Below are 19,697 nucleotides of genomic sequence, written 5' to 3' on the forward strand. Positions count from 1 at the left end.
TACGCGATGGAGGAATTTTCTTTTGATAGCAGTTCTCGTAAATCGGCTTGATTTAAGCTAGTTTCGAAATATATTAATAGCGGTAAAGAAAATGTTAAGGGTTTTACTGGGTATTAGTGGATTTATTTCTCTTCCTTACTAGTAGGGTTGTTTCGTTCATGAGCCGAAGCATTGTGGTATCTGTAGATTGGCTTGTAGTCCTAGATTATGAAACTAAGGAGCGGAACGTAATTAGATTTGTGTTATTTCCGGATATTGGCCTTGGCTACAATCACATGGTCCCTTTGACTCTTTCAACAATTCCACCTCTTATGGATGCGCCATGGAACTATGATGAAAGCGGCTCTCCCAAGGATACTGAACTGATGCAAAAGTCTGTGGACCAGAAAGACTACATCGCAGCTGTGCGACAGGAGGAGGATAGGAGCGATGGGAACAGTCGTTGTCTATCGGAAGCGCTAGAGCATTCGAGAAAGCGGTAATTGGTTGCTGCGATGAGATTATATCGGGATGGTAAGGTTGGATGGTATTTTAAGGTGATTGATGAATTTCTCTTGTAGGTATGTAAATTTTTGAGATGTATTGGATAATAGCAGTTAATTTCCATTGTATCGTTTCAGGGTCCTAAAGTACTATATATCCGTGGAATCGTTATCCTGTATTGGCTATGTGGTGCACCTTCTGCCTTTGTGGCCAATTCGACAATGAGAATCTGGGCTTGAAGTTCCACCTCCAGGACAGCCAGTGCTACTACTACATTAGCAAGATTCAACACACATTTGCTTTTCTGACAGCATCAGCTTGTAATTACAGACCTATCAACTCTCGCTGCAGTCACCTTAACTAGACCTCTTTGAACCAAGCAGCCAAAAGTACCTTGTTGCTGGTTTCGAAAGTTGTCCAAATTGCATAGCCGAAGCCTTTCGAAAAACTTTCGCTATACAATCTGGACAAGCTAGACAAGGCTGGGAACAAATTTGATCCGCAAATTGAGCTAGATCGCTTACCCCACACTCGTTTCGATTTTGTTTGTTTACAATCGCGTTCTCCGAATCCCACAACAACGATCTGGATCCCCACGTACAACGATCTACCTCAACCTCACAGCTGCATATGCTCCAATCGCAGTCTCCTGAGAATGCAAGTTAAAATGGCCTATGACTTCACGCCTGAGCAATTGGCTGGGATGCTAGAGTTCATCGAAGAATCTCTAGAAGCCGAGCTCTGGGAGATCCCTAAGATGAATTTGCTGCTATTGACTTTGATGGCAAGAGCATAACGATCTCCAGCTGGCCGGAATGAAAAACTAATTCAGTGAACAGCGGGCCTTTGACCCATCCCCAACTTACAGACCGATGTCTGTTCACCTTCAGGCCCGCTCTCGCCTGCAGATACGCACCAACGACCTGAACTGTCCCGATCCGCTCCTCCAAATGGCCAAAGCTGCTGAATTGATTCATCCTGGACGTTCGGACACGATTGTCACGCTTTGCATGCCGACCAACATCCAGCAATTCTTCGATGCTTCCTACGATACACGCAACCTGGAAGAGATATGGAAGAAGGCAATCCGAAGAAACGCCAAGGTAACTGGTACCAAGATGCTCGGCCGAGCTATCAACGTAGCCATGTTCTATCTCCGAAAGGAGCTCGCTTCCCCAACCTTCGTCGAGAATCTTAAGACCATGACTGACCATGAGCTTATCGAACACTTCGCTGATATGCTCGACAAGGAGGACATTGGGTACATCTACAGCGAAGCATGGAAGGCAATGTCAATGATCTACGTATGGCATGACGGCGAGCGACCAGATGCTGCTGATCTGACTGCGGTTCCGCCACGAGCCACACATGGGCCTGAAGAATCCATCCGTCGGGACCTACGTCTATACACCAAGTTGGGAGCAGGAATACTCATTCGGCATGTTCTTGTTGATGTTGTGATGAAGTCTGTCAATGATGAAGATATCACACCATCTTCGTCAACCGCTGGCTAGCAACCTACTACTGTTAAGACGACTGAGGAACTCTTCAAGGAAGGTCATGCGAGAATGAAGCGTGCTTGTACCATGCTCCCATCTGTACCCGAATTCTCAATGATTGACTTTGATTTTGATCGCCTGCCTGCGGTGATGAGATTAGATTCAAGGAAGCGGGAGAAGAAGGGTTATGCACGTAGGAGTGAATTTTGACTTCGGTCCTCTAGACGACTTCGATCTTCACTCGAGATAATTGAGTTAGGAAGCAAGTCCGAAAGGACACTTCTACATCCTAATCATGTCTTGAGCACTGAGTCCGAAAGGACCTATCACCTCATCATGTCTCCGAAAACTGAGTCCGAAAGGACCACATAACGAAACACACCTCATAACTCTCATATAGCGCAGATTCAAGTCCGAAAGGACATTCATGTATTCTAAAATTGAGTCCGAAAGGACCTGCACTAAAAAATGCAAGCCTCTACACACTTCTTTCAGTGCCACTTGTTTCTCGTGTATCGAAGCTGTCCACATTCAACAATGAAACGCTTTTGGAAAAGGTCTACCACGCTTCTCTTATTCAAAGTGGACAACTCAAAAGCTTCTAAAAGCCAATCAGATTTCAGGATTCATGTTTGTTGCATATCGCAGATTTTGAGGATTTACCAATTCGCCTTAAAATGTCAGGAAGCCGAGTCGCTGTCAACCTACTATCTGGTGCATCCTTGACGGATGATGAAACCGAAGACGAAAGCGAGTATGAATTTGTCATCCAAGATGTCACCGGAAAACACGAAGAGACATTTAATACACCTTTCCGCAAGGCAAAACCCCACAATCCTCAAACGCAGCTTTCAACAAAGCCGATATCGACACCAGAGAGACAACCATTCTCAACCATCCAAAGTTCCGTCTCGGTAAATGCCAATTTTCGGCTGTCCTGAGGATCCCACCTTGTTTTTATGCTTGTAATTCTTCTTAATGCCTTTTAGATGTTCTTTCCACTCCTTCTCGCTCAACCTCCATGTTCCTTGGAAATCTTTCAGGATGGAGGAATCATATAAGTAGTACATATGTCCTGCAATTGTATTTGCATCAACCGGCATCTGAGGGTCCTTGACGAAGAAAGACCATATTAGTACGAGAATCATGAAGCCTAATATTGTAATTGTTGTCCATGCGCATAGCTTATGAGTTGTCCAGGTTTGAGTAATGCGGAACGGGATGTTGGAAAGAAAGATGGGAGTGATCTTGGATAAGATACTTGCAAAAGCCACGATGCTAGTAAAGACTTGTCTGTTTCGTACGGCATTCCAGAATCCAGGGAAGACGGTAGGACGTAACGAAGCCGAAATTGCTTTATTCGATCTCCGAGGGGAATGGGACAAGTCTTTATAAGGCTGCATCCGCCCCACTCCTATTGCTGCTGTTAGGTCTCACTGAATTTCAATGACAAAGCGGCTTACGTACGTGAGAACATATCATCCCAGAAGAACGAGATAATGACACCGCATGCAACGAAGAAAGACCGAACTCCAAATTTCTGGCTATCGATAAATCGCTCGAAAGAATTGGTCTTTGCGTTAAGCCGGACCGTGTCGTAATAGACGATCAGAGTGAGGAGGCCACAAAGAGTTGTCAGGAACAATACACGAAATCCGTACTCCACAATGAGCCTCTTGGGAAAGCAATGGGAGCTCTCCTTCGGTATTTTACCTTCTGGCCCACTTGTTGACGATGGAAGCGGGGGATGTTGCTTTCCAGGTCGTAGGACGATCCCGTATTCGATGATGCCTCGACTTCCAAAATAGAATCCGAAGGCATAGTTCCTCTCTTCAAGACGACTGGTCATCTCTTTCATCTCAATGCCCTTCCGACTCTCAAGATGAAGAGATTGGAATAGCTCTGACATTTCTTCCGAGAGAAATGACGCAATAGATGCAATGCTCCATGGGCTAAATGCAACGCCGGACCTCATTGAATATAAAAGTATGCAAATACAGATTATAACGGCAACCATAATGACCATCAGATATTCCACAGCTCGAGATGGTCCATCAAAGACATCAAAGAACATACTGCAACCTTTGAAGCTATTCAAGTCGCATACCCCTGTAAGATTTATCCCAATAGCTTCGCTAGAGATAGAGATTAAAACAGCCGTAAGAAGGACAAGAACGTCGCACAGGAATGAGATCGGCTCATTGTTCCGAAACAACAATCTAATACTATGCAATGACCCTGCGAAACCACCAGGGACCAAACACAGCGAATCTGTTACTGCAGCGCCTCCAGACCTCGTGAGGGCGTAAAATGGCAACATAAGCTTCAGGTTCTTGTCGACCATTTGAATGAAAATGGACAAAATAGCGGCCATCAAAACCGGAACGAACATTGCCACGAAATAATTCGCAGGTTCAATAGGAATGGAGAGCAAAGGGCTTGAGATGTGGGACAAATTTCCCATTGTGCCGCCGGTCTCTTTCGGGAAAGACGGCGCAGTGATAGCACCAGTTGCTGTGAACTCTTCGAGTGTCTTTGCTGGTGCGCCACTGGAATTGGAAGGTGTCTCGAATATGACTGTTAAGGTTTCTATAGGCATCCCGTTTGAGTTGATGACAGTCTCTAGTGAAGTTATTGGCGATGTCTTTGGTAGCACAAGAGAGATGTTTAACGCTGTTGTTGGTGTTTGGATTGGTAAGCTGTTAGATTTTCTTGGTGTCTCTGAAAGCTCCGTCACCGTAGCTGTGGGTCGACCAGAGGAGTCTGTTAAGATGTCCAACTCTATGATCGATGTACCTGTTAGAATACCAGCCAAGTTGAATAGGGTGATGATAGTTTCAGACTGCACCCCACTTAGAGACCCCGGCGCGGTTTCTGGTGTCACCGTAGTGAACAGTCTTGTGGGGTTTGAGAGTGCATCGGCAATCGTCTGTGTCGGAGTCGGTGGGCTGCCGAGAAAATTTGTGCTTGAAATTGTTGTGGTTATTAAGTATTGATTGCTCCATTGATCTGGTGCAAGGGAGCCTGTGGAGATAGGACTAGTGTTTTGGACTATACATATAAGACCTCCAGGAGTTCCGAATGCAGTCAGCTGCAATGGAACGACTGTCGTCATCGTGGATATACCACCGCTAACGAATCTGGTCTCTGAACTTGTTGTGAGATGTCCGTCAACACCTGTGTAAATGTCTACCACATGAATCTCGGACGCAGCCAAAAGGCTTGTTATAGTGACTGGTTCTTGAATTTCGAAATCCGTGGATGCTGGAATTGTATCAGATGGCTGTCCCAACTCTGTGTCTGAATCACACTTCCAGTTCTCGGGGCAATCTAGGAAACGACCGCTGGGGCAGTTTGTCATTAAGACCCAGTCTCCGAAACCTGTAAAGCTTTCGGGTGTCCAAGCGGGCACAGGGGATGGTCCAAGCCAAATGTATTGACCTTCACAGTCCTTTGGATTATCAGTTTCCCATAACATATACCGATAGCAGGAGCTGCTATTCTTGTCTGTCATGGCTATCTCCACGATGAATTTGCCCGCGCAATTTTCTGCCCCCTCGCATGAATAAAGAACATACTTCATCGGGCCGTAAGCTGGATTGTAACCTGCATAGTTGGATGGGTCTGGGAGGTGCCGTTTGATTTAAAAGCATTGTGGATGTGACTGTAGACGACGTTTCGCTCATAGCAGAATTTGTGATATTGGTCGCGATGAGTGTGGTATTCTTGAACACCCAAGGTTCGGGGGTCCGCGTTGCCTCCATATTTGAAGCTGTTGTGTTCATCGAATATGCTCTATGATGCTTGACTGGGGCATGTCGCCCCAATGTAGATTGAGGACGAGATGCCACCGTGGATTGTGCCTGTATAGCCGTGGATGATCTTGGTTGCCAGAGCGGAGAAGATCCTTTGCTATATTTCGCGAGTGGCAGTACATGACGGGAATATTCAATTAAAGCTATAAGAATACAGAGTACGAGAAGTAACGAGGCAAGAAAAGACCAACGTAGAGGCAATGGTTTGTAATTGGGTTGTCGGACGATAAGATCTTTGCCCTTCGAATTTCTATGAAGTTGGAAGAAAGATGGTATTCTGCAGGTAGATTTCTGGGGCCTTTGGCGAGTAGGTCGAGAAGTACCGATTGCCATGTTTATCAGACGTGAGCACAATGGACCAAGAATGTATGCTCGTAATGCCGCAAATTATTGACTACTTAGCACGCTCTCTTTAAGTTCTGGCACTATTTTCTTGTACTACCAGTATCATGTTACTTTTTCTACGTTGCATGCATGTTCCACTGCAGAATTAAAGTTTAATCTGACGTCCCCACGTGAACGTGGTGCAGTATCACTCTCAATCAGACACAATATATTATATGGAACTCGAATGGATATTGTCCAATCAAAACTCTTGACTCGAGTAAAGATACCCAGATTATATACCCAACCAATAAAGGCGACCCAAACTTTATTTCCGTCGTGTCAATAGGACATTGCCGTAATCTTGGCTATATTAACCGCCCCCATTGCGCCTACCGGCAAATATTCAGATGAAATTCAGGGCTTAGGTATCTGCCACAATGGGGCCAGGAACGAAGAGGATAGTGTGGGTACGTTGAAATGGTCCCATTAACCCTATGCGCCATGCTGAGCAACATGTTGCTCTTTAAGAATGCCGGCTCGACCATACCATGCATTCGCATGCGCCTGGAATCAATTTCCTGCGCCTTGCGACTTTCAGTGATCTTGTCTTCGCCAGAACTGGTCTGTTCACTTTCGTGGTAGCAGCAGTCAATATCGTCATCCTTCAGGTATTAAAGTCGGAGTAAGAGGTGGCAGCACTTGTATCTATCCTGGTAGATACTCGAGCATGTGAGCCTCGGACGATGGGTTCATCTGCGAATATTTCCACTTTGAAAAGGAGGAAGCAATCGTTGATGCTTTCAAACCACATAGATTTTGATGATTCGGCCAGCACCATGAGACGGACTTTGGACTAGGCATTTGACACCTCGGAAAGCTAAGATGTCCTCGGCCTCGACAGTGCCACGCTGTTATGTGCCTTTATTTCGGTAACGTGCGAAGGTATCACCTCTGGGAACAAATGCAATGTATTTTCATCTTGGAGACGGAGCGAGAGGGAGCCATCGCTGAACGCCAGTAACAATACTCGCCGACAGGCCCAAACCCTAGTTCGTCGGCCGCAATGATGTGTTGAATTGAGGTCAAGTCAAGCGCAAAGTCTACCTTCTGTAGCAACTTGATCCGTTTGCTGCAATCTGAAAACCTGCCGTCCCAAGTATGAATGTAATCAAAATGTGCATATTAGCTATTACAAGCGGCTTGAGGGAGTTCTGAAGTGGGAAATTTCGATGTGATGAGCTCGAGATCCTGGGGAACTCTTACCTAAGATAGGCAAGCGACTCGACCACAACGCCTCAACGCAACACAACACGAGAAGATTGTCATAACATGACTTACTCATCAAGCCCCGCAAGCCACGCGTAATCAAAGAGCATTCCTTAAAAAGTCAACTGTCACGTGGAGGTGCGAAGCGATGTTACCCCTGAGGTGGCCAAGGCCTCGGTTAATTGGCTAGCCTTGGAATCAGCCACTATCACACTGCATATCGCCACCTTTTTATCTCCTATGGAGAGAGCTCCCGTGCAACGCCGGTTTTTGTTATTTTTAAAGGAGACGAATAGAGGCTCAACCCTCCTCCGCAGTGTGACACCGGCACGGACATGGCCCCACCGCGTACGAGCTGTGACGTTCGGCGGCCCAACCAGATGGGTGGAGGCTGAAAAGCGCTTATGAACCTGAGCTCGCAAGCGATCGATTGGCTCTGAGCACTTCATCCTTCTCCTCAAAATCCCCACAATGAGACGATTGAACGAGGGGTTGATTAGCATGTTGATACAATTGGTTGTTCCCATAAAAGGCATTGTGACGTTTCCCAAAACGGTGGAGCTGTCCTTCTCCAGGTACTGAACTATTGACTCGTGGTTCAGGGAACTCGATTTCCATGGCACTCAGCTTTCCCAAAGTCGTGATTCTCGTGTTCATTGGATGATATTATTCTTGACATGGTTCATATCAATCTTCGTTGGCTCGTCTTGGGTTGCGTGGCGACGGGCGCGGTGCGAACCTTGCGCCGTCACAAACATATAGTGTCTACCGATTCCACAATCGACTGCAGGTCCAGAGGTCAAAGTGTCTTCATGTGAGAAATACTGCAGCAGCCCTCTTTTTCGTCGTCATGGATGACTTAGGTGGGTATGGACCAATTATCATCGTTACGCTATGGACCGAGGCCGCAATTGCTCTGGTTTTCGTCTCCATGAGGTTGTATACGCGGTGTCAAATCAATCGAGTCGTGGGATGGGATGATTTCCTGATTTCATTCAGTTGTGTGAGTGGCATTGGAACGTTCAATGGACGAGGTACTGATGTCGACCAGTTGATGTTAATACCCTATGCGACGGCAGTGACTGTAGCATGCCTCAAAGGCCTCGGTCGACACTCGGACGAACTTACCTTGGACCACATCATATACGGAGTTCGAGCAGAGGTCATTGGGCAAACGTGAGTTTTGTAATCTCTTTCGAGACTCAAAACATGCTGAGATGAACTGTGTAGCTTCGGAATCGTCGGGATAGCCACCAGCAAAGCATCAGTAGCGGCTTTCCTCCTCAGAATCACCATCATCACTTGGCACAAGTGGGTGCTTTATATTACACTACTCAGTGTCAGCGTCATTTGCTTTCTATGTGCTCTGTTTGACTACATACGTTGCGATCCAGTTGATAGTATCTGGAACCCAACTATTGTCGCCAGATGCTGGATGTCTGCGGATGGCTTTACCACGCTATCACTTGTTGCTGGAGGTACAGAACAGACATACTCCACTCTTATCGAATGAATCTGACGTGAAGTAGTCATTTCAGCTGCGGCCGACTTCGTCCTTGCAATTCTACCGTGGTTTATCCTTTGGAACTTGCAGATGAAGAGGAGGGAGAAGAACTTGATTGCATCATCTATGAGCCTAGGGCTTTTGTAAGCAAATCTTCCAGATCTTGCCTACTGAGGCTAATAGTTCAGTGCTGGGGCCTGCGGTGTCATCCGAACTCTCAACGTAAAGAGAGTGTCAGAAGGAACTGACTACTCTTGTAAGTACCAACTTCCCCCCAACACGAATTTCCCCAGCTCATACTCCCCTCAGATGAAACAGTTGGCCTCATACTTTGGAACTCTACTGAGTTAACAGTAACAATCCTATGCGCTACAATCCCCACTCTCCGCCCTCTAATCGCGCAACTCCTCCGCCTCTGCTCGCGATCCTCTACCCGTCGCCAAAGCTACCGCCTCAGCTCCACTCCACCCAAAAGTGAAGCGTTCCAATCAACCACTAAATCCTCCGTCGTTGCTGAGCAAAGAGATGTGGAAAGACAACGAGAACCAGACGTGAGAAGCGATAAGAGTATCTTAGGCCACAGAGGCGAGAACTCGGAAAGCAGCATCGTGTGCACGGATGTGGTTTATGTTGAGTTCGAGGAGAGAGCGGAGCCGTATACCCCGAGTAGTAGTAATTGGTCGAAGAGAGGCTGTCAGAATTGGGAGATGATATAATATTTTGTTTTAGTAAGAATACTAGAATATTGGTTTCAGGACCGGGTTCATTTGTATATATCTAGGGTGGTTTCAAACAATGGCACTGCTGGAGCTGGTTTTCGGCGTCATCAAGGTGGTTTCCATGCGTCAAGGACAGGATTAGATTTGAAGAGTTGGGTTCTCATTCCCTTCCACTGATTGAGGTTTTCATCTGAGCATGGTCGTCGAGCTTCGCCCATGCTCGACTCCTCTTACAGTCCTCGCTCTCCTTTGGCAATCTCAGACGATAATTTTTCGAGTTTGCTTCGAATGCAAACTTTTCTTGGCCTTTAACACAATCAGAGTGCGAGGATTGCCAGGGTAATTCTGTATACATCACAATGTACTCGCAGACAAGGGATCATCTAGTACCTAATGTTCTCTGCAATTGCCGAAACACTTCCTCATCTAGTTGCTCTTGCAGTTCAAGTCAGTACATCTACTGATAATAGCCCTGCTCGTCATGCACCATCACGAAGTACTACGGGGTAGGCCTTCCGCGAGCGCGAGGGGAAAGACAAGAATTCCATTTCGTTTCACATGGCTTATAGAGCAACTATATTTGACGAGGCTTATAAGAAACCTCCTTTTCTCCCCTGATCAGCTCTCTCAACCGGATTCCGGAAATGGGATATTGAAAGCGGCAGAAGAGACATATGGTTACATGATTCAACCACGAGTCCTCTTTGCTACCATTGCTAGAATTATCTGTCCACCTTGTCAGATCTAGTCAAGAGAGCTTTTTGTTTGAGATCAATATCTTCACTTGATAAAGGGTAATCGTCAATGTCAGACACTGGATGTCAAATGTCATCAGGTGAATGAGGGGAGAACGATAAGAACCATTGTCTGTCCTATAGCTCTACGGAGATTCTTTCGTTTAGATCCCTGAAGAGAGTGGCTAATTATAGCCACTATGACCACCAGAATCCAGGCATTTTTCAGCTGCCACACACAAGCTGTCATAATCACATGACGTATCCTCCGATCTTGTCTCCAAAAGCTCTGCTCATGACCTCGGGAGTCTAGGCTCATGACCTGAGTAAACAATCTCCACAAAGCGACTTCCACCCGACATACTATTTCTCCATGGTGTGATCCCATATTTAGCACGTCATGAATCCAACGTTCCCAGTCGTGTTGATCACATCCTTCTCCTCATCCTTCAATATCAGTTCGACAAACATCTCTAGACAATGCTGAGTGTGTATGAACTCATTGGTGTTGGAGTCGATCCTAGCCCCGCGGAGATAGCCATCATGTAGCCGCAGAATTATGTAGGCACAGTGACTCAGATGCCAGGCTTGCGTGGTATGAAACTCGTCTGAGAGAGATAGAGCATGTTCGTCTGGAATTCTTGTTGTTCCAGCCTTATCTCTCCAAAATGGGAACTTCATGTTAGGCCGAGGATCAGTGATTTCCTTGAACTCTTCGATGCCATAGTGGGAGCACTCTGTATGAATCCAATTCACGCTGAGAGGGTCGAAAACGCAGCCAAGAGCTAGCGCTTCAGTGGACGAATTCCCACAGCTGTATTTGGGTGTGACTGCCATGGGGGATTGTGTAGAGGTTTGGATCTCTGGAGAGGATGAGAATTGTGAAATCGTTGGTCCATAGTAGTGCATCGTGACCAGTGAAGTAACCATGGATGACAGGATAGCAGTGGCAGCTACCACAAGTATGAACATAAAATTACGTTGCGAAGAACGTTTCTCTGTCCCTTGAGTAGCCTTGAAAGTTTCGTCAACTTCAACAGGGCTGTATTCGTGCTTGGATTGGAAAGCCATTTTCTAGATTGTGATATGAAGTGGTCAGAATTTTCCGTTCTGGCTGGACATAGAGGACAACTTTGGTAAAGGGGAAAAACTCACAGCCCATGCAACGAACTCGGTCATGTCTCCAGTGTTTATAGGTACTGAATGGCCTCAGAGAAGTTGTGCAAGAGAATTTGACCCAAACAAATAGATGTATCTCTTGAAGATTGAATCCAAGTCCAAACCAATACCTGGACTATCGTATGGTAAGTGTTCAGAGCACAAATTAGTTTCACAGACAGTCGCAAATGAAAACAATATTTGATAGCTAAGTAGCGTGCATGAAGTCAACCTTCTGAAAGCTAAGGCGATAGATGTCAATTGATGAACGGCAGGGCGAGACGAAGACAATGCTTGGAGAATGCAGCGAATGCAGCAGGTTCAACGGAGCAAGGGACATGTATGGGCTCGTTCGTTCACCAGATCGCGCTAGCTTTCTTGTATACGTACAACACCCTGTCGCATGCCGTTCTCGTCACGGCACCTCCCCGCAGCTCGCACTTGAGGATCTATCTGGCCTATCAATCGTATTGAGGTCGCAGAGAGTATAACCTGGTAGTTAGAGAATAAACCGGTTTGTTCAGAGAATTTCTGATTTATGTGCTTTATTTTCTGACACAATTCTAGCCCTGGTCCTCGCTAGTTTGTATTTTACGAAGTCGGAGATTTTGTACGTAATCGGGAAGGGTGTCGTTAGCGTCAGCGGCACGCCGCCACTGCAGGTGTAGCTCAAAGGCTGCACCTACTCGGTAACGGACCGTTGTTAGCGACAGCGGCACGCCGGTGACTTTCACAAAAGAGGAAACCTCCACGTTATCGTGATACTGAAAAGCTCAGAGACCATTATGTGAACCTTGTAAGAACTATTAGCGGCAGCGGCTCGCCGTACATTCCTCTATTCCATGGTTGTATCAGATACAGTATGGACATACACCTATCTGATACTGGATTGGGTTAGTTATTCGCATTTGTTTGGAGAAGAAACTAGCTTCGCATGAGGGAAAGGCGAGGCGCGATGATCACCATGCCCCACCACTTTGTTGGTTGACAATTTACTCATCTACATAGTCTTCATATAAGTTCAAAGGCAAGTCTTATCGTCCACAGAAGAAAATCATCTCCACATCACAAGTGCAGCAATCTCCGAAATCATGCGATTTACTCAGATCTTGACAACGGTGACCTTGGTCTTTGGAGTTGCTACGTTTGCAACGCCAATAGCAAACCGACGAGAAGTCCTGGCAGAGAGATTGTACAGAGATCCAAGCGCTGAGTGAGTTTCCCTCCACAATGACTGAGTATCTATGTTGTGAAGAGCTAACCAAGGCGTTCTAGTGATGCTACTACCGAAACACTTGCAAAAAGACTCTACAGAGACCCAAAGGCTGAGTGTGTTTTCCCACACCATGATTAATATTTATATGTTATTTGTTGAGCTAACCAAGACGATAGTGATGCCACTGTAGAGGCACTTGCGAAAAGACTCTACAGAGATCCAAGCGCTGAGTTAGTTTCCCTCCATAATGATCCAATGTCTACACTTTAGAGAGCTAACCAAGACGATATAGCGATGCCACTGTTGAAGCACTTGCCAAACGACTCTACAGAGATCCAGAAGCTGGGTTTGTTTTCCAACACCATAAGTCAATATAGAGCTAACCATGACGATGAAGGGATGCCACCGCTGAAACACTTGCCAAAAGACTCTATAGAGATCCCGAAGCTGAGTTTGTTTTCCCACATCATAAGTCCATAGTCATATTTTATTTGGAGAGCTGACCAAGACGATATAGGGATGCAACCGCTGAAACGCTTGCCAAGAGACTCTACAGAGACCCAGAAGCTGAGTATGTATTCTCATTTTATAAGTGAATATTTACATCTTATTTGGAGAGCTAATCGAGACGATATAGAGAGGCTACTGCCGAGACACTTGCAAAGAGACTCTACAGAGATCCAAAAACTGAGTATGTTTTTCCAGTATTATAATTGACTAAATCTTTTCTTTCGAGGGAGAGCTAACCACAACGACGTAGTGATGCTACTGCAGCCGAGTAAACTCAGTAAATTTCTGAAAGGGGAATCGCCGGATCCGACGAGTGTATGTATCTTCCTTTATTTACAATCAGTAATCACTTACGTTATGGTCTGATAGCTAATTATGTTTGAAAGCTTCCAAATGTTATGAGCGTGTGACATTCAACCCAAACTGTCTGCGGTAGAAGGCATCGGAGGATCTCTTTACTCTCTTATGTTATCTACATGCAATGCAAGCAGTTGCTTCCTGAGAGCGATCCAAGCAATTGTCAGGTTTATGGATCTCCAAAAGGATTCATATGACTCAGGAGTGGGAGGATTCTCTATAGACTGGCACTTCTGCCCATTGAATAGGAGCTTCAAGCTCAACTCAAATATAGTATCTGTTGGAATTTCACGTGACATTCACTTCATGCCGAAATCATTGTTTGGCACCATACCGAGAGGTGTAGCGCTTCTTCGGAGTGCCGAAACATAGATTGCGGGATGAAAATGAGATACAGACGATGTAGATATCCTGCTACATCATGTGTGACTGCGTGAATCATTCATTTTGTAATTTACTTGGTGATGTTGGAGGACGGAGAGAGTAAACGCAAACCATAATATAGTTAGACTTTCTCGACAAATCGAGTAAGCATCCCGTGATCGATAGCACTGTCAATGAGGCTGATGATATCAATCTTGTTTGGGTATAAGATGAAGTGATAAGAATTGTAGAAGACGAGTTTTTGTTTGGGGAGGAAGTCACCATATTTAAAACTGATAATTGAGGTTGCTGCTCATCAAGCTTATCAGCATTGAGTTGAGAAATCGAATCATATAAGTAAGACCCGATAACCTAAGCTGTCCATAGCAGACTTCCAATCAACATTCCCCGAGTCCGTATTCCGTAATCTCCAACACTCTTTGACAATCTGGAAAGCCTTCCACGTTTGTCCTGAAGACGACTCGGTAATCTTGGCAGAACTCATAAGATCGGCGAAGAAATCTCTCTGCCCTTCTGTTGCCATGCAGCCAGTGACACACAATGGCCAGGTCAAACTCTCGACTTCGAGAGGATGCAGCATTCTCTTGAATTCCTCAATTGTTTGAGATACGCTTTCTCTTATCTCAGGCAGTTCTGGAATAGCACCAGAAACAACTACATGAAGGTAGGTTCTCGACGCATACGCAAATGCTTTAGTCACTGTGGCAGTCCGTCTTGAGACCCAATTCCTATCCCAGTGCTCCTCGAAAGAAGATGTAGGCTTTTCAGACTTGACCATTCTTTCCAAACCACTTTTAAGAAGCGTTTCGATCTTGATAGCTCGCCTTGCAAGGTCAATTGTGCTCAAGAGGCCAGCTCTTTCTCGACTGAGTTTCCACTTGTTTAAAATAGAGATTTCCATTATCACCATCATGACCCAGTTTTCACAACCCATGAATTGCTCCAATTGAATATCGTGATATTCAAGGAGCTGTCGATGATTTGTACGCGTGATATCCAGGTTGATAGAGGCGTATGATAACACATCAAACCACACAAAGGATGCGACGCAGAACTTGATCGCACTAACATCTTGAAATGATATACCTGAATCAGTATACTGAATTGAATTGTCTGGCAGGAAAGACTGAAGGTCGAGCTCTGTTGTGGGTGTGTCTATCAAGGAGGGAGATGTGCCGGGTCTTGAAAAGAAAGTTCTTGGCAAGCTCTGAATAAGACTAGATGCAGTTTTCATATGAATCTGCGAATCACTACATGCTTTGAGCCTCTAGGTAATCTTTGTGTTAGCTGGAGTTTTTCCCATCATACACTCAATTGCGGCTCAAAGGGAACTGACGTCGAGAAATATCAACTGAATGATACAAGCAACCGCCTCTATAGTGGCTTTCAAGTCTTTCGGAAAACATTTCCCGGACTGTTCCACGGACATTTGCAGTTCCTTGTATGCGTCTACGACGTATTTTTCCAGGAGACTGTACGTGAAATTATCCGAGTACGTTTGAGTTTGCTGAAGCAGTAGGGATTGCTTATGACAAGCACTGAGGCCTAACATGCCAGAATACAAAGATCTCGTTTGCGTCATCAGGGACAGAAGCCAGCCTCTATCTGTATTGACAGATGAGAGACCAAAGAATCGAAGTTGATTACTGAAGACCTGATCGAAATAATGCATAAACAGAGTTGTCTCTTTGATGTCCATGCAATTGAAACTGGTAAATGTTTCAGTCGTGGGAGATAGTTCTGATATGCTCAGCGGAGGAGTTAAACTCATTAGCGAATCGTGACCGAGAGGAATTTCCGGCAGCCAGGAGATATTGTCCCCGGCAAGAGCTTCAACATCGTAGCTCCAAGAAGAGTTGTTTTGCCTTTCAAAAAGGGAGAAATCCAGAATATTTTCACCATCAGCTCCAGCACTTAACAGATTGGTCTGCTCAACAGCCAATTGTTGACATGATGAAGCAGAAATCTCCAAGGGTGATAAGAGGTATTGAGAGTTTGATGACGACTCAAAACATGTCGGCTGGCTTCTTGCTGACCTCTTAGACATTCGATGTATTTTTTTGCGCTGTGTAGTCTGTTTGACAATCTGCTTGATTCGTCCAGTCATCTCGGCTTCCGATTTACCTCCATCCATCCAGGTAGGCTTCGGACCATATCCGTCACACAAGAGGCCAAGTGATGAACATGCTATGCAACGCGGATGCTTTTCATCACATTTTTTCTTACGCAATCGACAAGTCCAGCAGCCATGAAGACTTCGTAAACCTCGAACTTTTCAAGTCAGATATGTTAATACAGCTAGATAGCGTTTACAGGAGGTAAAGAGTAAATACACACCACCATTCATTGTTTTCGAAGGACAGCTATTGTTGGAATCACCAAGCGTGTTCATAGTGCACTGTATTTGTTTTCTTGTTGCTTTCATTGATGGCTGGTCAGCTTACAGCGTCTCCACAAAACAATTTGATAATGTTTCCACCAACCCCATAATAATCCACGACCCCACAAATAGTCTAACAGGGAAAAAACGCACGGAGACGGAGGCTAAACCTGAATTGGGCTGCCGTTCGCCACTCTGTAGGAAGCTGTGCCACAGACGTACTTAATGCAGTACAATCGAAGTTGGCATAATTAGATCACCGTAAAAACTGGGATTATAAGACCATGTCATTTATATAAAACCCTCCTACGTATAAGACCACAAGCTGAAGTAAAGAGTCTCTCTCGTTTACTAATCAATAGATACATATGATTAAGCCATTGCTATGAGACCCTGCGATCGTATAAGATTATGCCAAGATGCATAAATGTGAAACAAAAATTCTACAAAATCATGGTCTCATGAGGCAAATGTCTACGGTAAAGGATCCTTAGTCACACCGATCAACAGCTGTCGTGCTTAAAAGTGGAGACACCACGATTAGACAATACGATTCGAATGGTCTCATTCGTCGTGGAGCGACGAGGCTCAACGCCTGCCTTTTCAGGATCTCGTCTAAACTCAAGCAATACGCCGCAAACATGCATTCGCTACGGAGCTATCGATACAAGCGCGCACAAGCAATGTTGACAGTATTACCCGAACCAATGATCAAACGTGAGATGTCAAAGAAGCCGACGGGTATCAAAGTTAGCACATCACTTCCGCTGCAGCCAAGAAGGCGTGCTTCTTTTAGCTCTTGTAACCTTAGGACTATCAATTCTAATAGGCCTATATCCTTGAAAAGGATTCAATGTGAAGTTTGAACGGTGAGCATTTGGATGAGGCCGTCGTTCAGTGACAGCAAGGCATACTGCATGGCATAATTCCCGAGGTACTCGCCATGCTGTTCATGCAAGTTCAGAAATGTGCCAGCGGACCGAGCGTAAAGTACCGAAATACGGGGTAGCTTCACGCATGCGTGAGGCGATAACGGTAGGTATGACTGCCTCGCCTCGCCCTTCCTTCAGGAGCTGCTCCTCACCCTACCCCGCATCGCCTTGCCTGTACTGGCTGCATGTGCGGGCACCTTCTGATACAGAAAGTTGCGATGCCAGTTGCTTGGAGCCCAGCGCAGATAAGTTAGAGCAGAAGTATGAACTATCCATATACACCTACATTTGCTTGTTTCCCAACTCTGATATCGCGCGATTGAGGAATCTTATAATGTCTAAGCCCAAGTCCACGGAACCATTTCCTTACACATATTCATCATTAGATGAAGAGCAGCAGATTCGCGAACCCGATTTACCAAAAACAAGATTGAAATGGATATTGACTTGCCTTCTGTCAACCATTCTCGGAGCATTGGTGGCCTACGGAGTTACGCACTACAGATTCAGATTCGACGTCAGACTCGACATTCATTCGAAGGGTGTCTTTCACGAGAGTATGTTTCCATTCAAGCTTGAAAACAAGTCACAGAGTTTCAAGCGGAGTCCTAACATCTCATGTTTAGTTTCCTTGATAGAAGTACCTTGGTACTCGGACAAGCGTTACACAACTTCGGACCCCAGTGATCCAAATGGTTCGGTATGGGATGGACTAGACCCAAGTATGCTTTACTCTTGATGCTTCTTCCTTCTTCCAAGGTGAACATTCAGGCACAAAAGCTTACGAATACCGTGATAGTGGGCCAGGGGTGGATTGAAGTCCCCAACTGGGAAGAACTTGGTCTTCATCCTTCAGAGAAAATCAGCCATTATCAAGTCTCGATGTATCACCAATTACATTGCGTTGTATGTTGTCAGTCCTTCGAGTAAAGGTTGTCTGCTCACATCAGACTTAGGCAATTCTCAAATCAAAGTTCCTTTATGTCGATTCGGTACTGGAGGGTGATGGCCAGTCCGAAAAGACAGACTACATCAGTCACGTTCATATTACACATTGTCTCGAGTACTTGCGCCAAGCTATCATGTGCGCAGGCGATACGACTCTTGAGCCCTTCACGCCTGATCTCGGCCTGGACATCTCACATAAATGCCGCGATTGGGACGCTATATTTGACTTTGCGACAATACATCGAAGTACCAATAATACGGGAATTTTGGGATAGATATTGCGATATCGAGATCGGCATCAGCACATCAACCGAACGAGAGGGAGGGCCGTCTTCATTTTATTACAGTTGTCTGCGTGCTCAATTGCTTGTTGCTCGTTGTGACGGCTCGCAATTGGACCTACCCTTCCAGCCAACAAGATCCACCTGGATACCTCAGAAATCTCCGCGCATCCTCTGGTTCACGAGAGGGAGGAAATGTTCCTGGCCCGGAGGAGTGGGATGTAGGTAGGCAGAAATGCTTAAGTGCAACACTGCAGAGCGATCAAAATACAACTCGTCTCGCCCACATCTTTGCTCGATATCATGATATTGTTCTCCATGTGGTTCCGATCAATACTCATTTCCCCTTCACGTGTTCCAGTGTCAGTCAGCTTGCGGGAGTCATCTGATCACTGTATCGCATTGCATAATCGCCATTTCTTTCCTGGCCTCGCAACTAGACCATGAAAGTCTTGTCCGTATAGTCGAGCGTCGCTTCTCATAGCAGTAGATGTATTGGTATGCCAGGTGGCGTATTGATTTAATCCTGTAGACCACAAAATGGAACGAGAGGAAAGGCGACGAAAGGGTGAAGAGAGAAAATTAGCTACACGTGCAGGGTTAGCTTCACGTGCAACCCACAGAGTGGAGGGGTGGAATTGAAGCCTCCGAAACTAAGGCCATGGAAGTGGTGAACGAATGTCTTCTGAATGATTTATCAGGAATCGTACAAGAACGACGCAACCATCCATTCCCGATGGATCTGGAAGTACAACACGGGAAAGGAGTATATGAAAGGAACAGAAGAGGAATGAAAGATCTGGCGCCAGTTTGGATGGCTTGATACACTTCTGTTCAATTTGTATGATCTCAACAAGTGGTTGGAGCAAGTTTCATAGCTGCTGCAAAAGCTTTCCGATTCTTGAGGACTGTAATTCAGGGACAGCGGGAGCGAACTTGAAAAGCTGTTTGAAGCTCGTGGCTGTCTTGCTCTTGTATAGATTCACGTGCTTCAAGTTCTGCTAGCCAGCTATGCCAAGGAATATAAAGCAGATAGATCCAAATAATATATCTTTCAGCCTGCTCAGGCACGATTGTGGAACGCGCATACTCGGTTTGGGGTCAAGGGAAGAGTCCTCCATCTAAATGGAAAACGTCTATGCGGTCACTTGTCGGCTCAAATTATAGCGGTAATGTCAGGCTAC

General features: G+C 45.6%; 8 protein-coding genes across 8 annotated transcripts; 5 read left to right on the top strand and 3 right to left on the bottom strand.

Annotated features, from left to right (window-relative positions):
* Positions 1-158: 158 nt before the first annotated feature.
* LY89DRAFT_723625 (uncharacterized protein) lies at positions 159-537 on the top strand (the record flags this gene model as incomplete). Its single annotated transcript, XM_018218831.1, has 1 exon — positions 159-537. One exon carries the CDS (start codon positions 159-161, stop codon positions 480-482), a length of 324 nt encoding a protein of 107 aa, XP_018064753.1. The 3' UTR covers positions 483-537.
* Positions 538-1,086: 549 nt separating this feature from the next.
* LY89DRAFT_760222 (uncharacterized protein) lies at positions 1,087-2,089 on the top strand. Its single transcript, XM_018221499.1, has 2 exons — positions 1,087-1,267; positions 1,323-2,089. The coding sequence occupies exons 1-2, from the start codon at positions 1,139-1,141 to the stop codon at positions 1,995-1,997; spliced, it is 804 nt and encodes a 267-aa protein (XP_018064754.1). The 5' UTR covers positions 1,087-1,138; the 3' UTR covers positions 1,998-2,089.
* Positions 2,090-2,872: 783 nt separating this feature from the next.
* Positions 2,873-5,496, bottom strand: LY89DRAFT_760226 (uncharacterized protein; the record flags this gene model as incomplete). Its single annotated transcript, XM_018221500.1, has 2 exons — positions 2,873-3,396; positions 3,450-5,496. 2 exons carry the CDS (start codon positions 5,494-5,496, stop codon positions 2,873-2,875), a joined length of 2,571 nt encoding a protein of 856 aa, XP_018064755.1.
* Positions 5,497-7,839: 2,343 nt separating this feature from the next.
* LY89DRAFT_656175 (uncharacterized protein) lies at positions 7,840-9,964 on the top strand. Its single transcript, XM_018212367.1, has 6 exons — positions 7,840-8,393; positions 8,442-8,566; positions 8,621-8,868; positions 8,920-9,037; positions 9,083-9,150; positions 9,204-9,964. The coding sequence occupies exons 1-6, from the start codon at positions 8,241-8,243 to the stop codon at positions 9,608-9,610; spliced, it is 1,119 nt and encodes a 372-aa protein (XP_018064756.1). The 5' UTR covers positions 7,840-8,240; the 3' UTR covers positions 9,611-9,964.
* Positions 9,965-10,554: 590 nt separating this feature from the next.
* LY89DRAFT_787439 (uncharacterized protein) lies at positions 10,555-11,617 on the bottom strand. Its single transcript, XM_018223073.1, has 2 exons — positions 11,503-11,617; positions 10,555-11,421 (listed from the first exon to the last, which is right to left on the bottom strand). The coding sequence occupies exons 1-2, from the start codon at positions 11,524-11,526 to the stop codon at positions 10,738-10,740; spliced, it is 708 nt and encodes a 235-aa protein (XP_018064757.1). The 5' UTR covers positions 11,527-11,617; the 3' UTR covers positions 10,555-10,737.
* A 590-nt stretch (positions 11,618-12,207) lies between these two features.
* Positions 12,208-13,630, top strand: LY89DRAFT_260461 (uncharacterized protein). Its single transcript, XM_018206269.1, has 8 exons — positions 12,208-12,301; positions 12,404-12,718; positions 13,014-13,067; positions 13,119-13,172; positions 13,239-13,292; positions 13,359-13,412; positions 13,482-13,546; positions 13,618-13,630. The coding sequence occupies exons 2-7, from the start codon at positions 12,597-12,599 to the stop codon at positions 13,501-13,503; spliced, it is 360 nt and encodes a 119-aa protein (XP_018064758.1). The 5' UTR covers positions 12,208-12,301; positions 12,404-12,596; the 3' UTR covers positions 13,504-13,546; positions 13,618-13,630.
* A 670-nt stretch (positions 13,631-14,300) lies between these two features.
* LY89DRAFT_596526 (uncharacterized protein) lies at positions 14,301-16,232 on the bottom strand (the record flags this gene model as incomplete). Its single annotated transcript, XM_018209926.1, has 3 exons — positions 14,301-15,239; positions 15,309-15,681; positions 15,892-16,232. Coding segments are annotated over 3 exons (1,653 nt in total), but the record flags the coding sequence as incomplete, so codon positions are not given.
* Positions 16,233-17,618: 1,386 nt separating this feature from the next.
* Positions 17,619-18,686, top strand: LY89DRAFT_787441 (uncharacterized protein; the record flags this gene model as incomplete). Its single annotated transcript, XM_018223074.1, has 4 exons — positions 17,619-17,841; positions 17,911-18,006; positions 18,084-18,190; positions 18,241-18,686. The coding sequence occupies 4 exons, from the start codon at positions 17,619-17,621 to the stop codon at positions 18,505-18,507; spliced, it is 693 nt and encodes a 230-aa protein (XP_018064760.1). The 3' UTR covers positions 18,508-18,686.
* Between the last annotated feature and the right edge of the window lie 1,011 nt (positions 18,687-19,697).

The sequence above is a fragment of the Mollisia scopiformis genome (genome assembly GCF_001500285.1).
Source record: "Mollisia scopiformis unplaced genomic scaffold LY89scaffold_26, whole genome shotgun sequence".
Taxonomy (NCBI): Eukaryota; Fungi; Ascomycota; class Leotiomycetes; order Helotiales; family Mollisiaceae; genus Mollisia; species Mollisia scopiformis.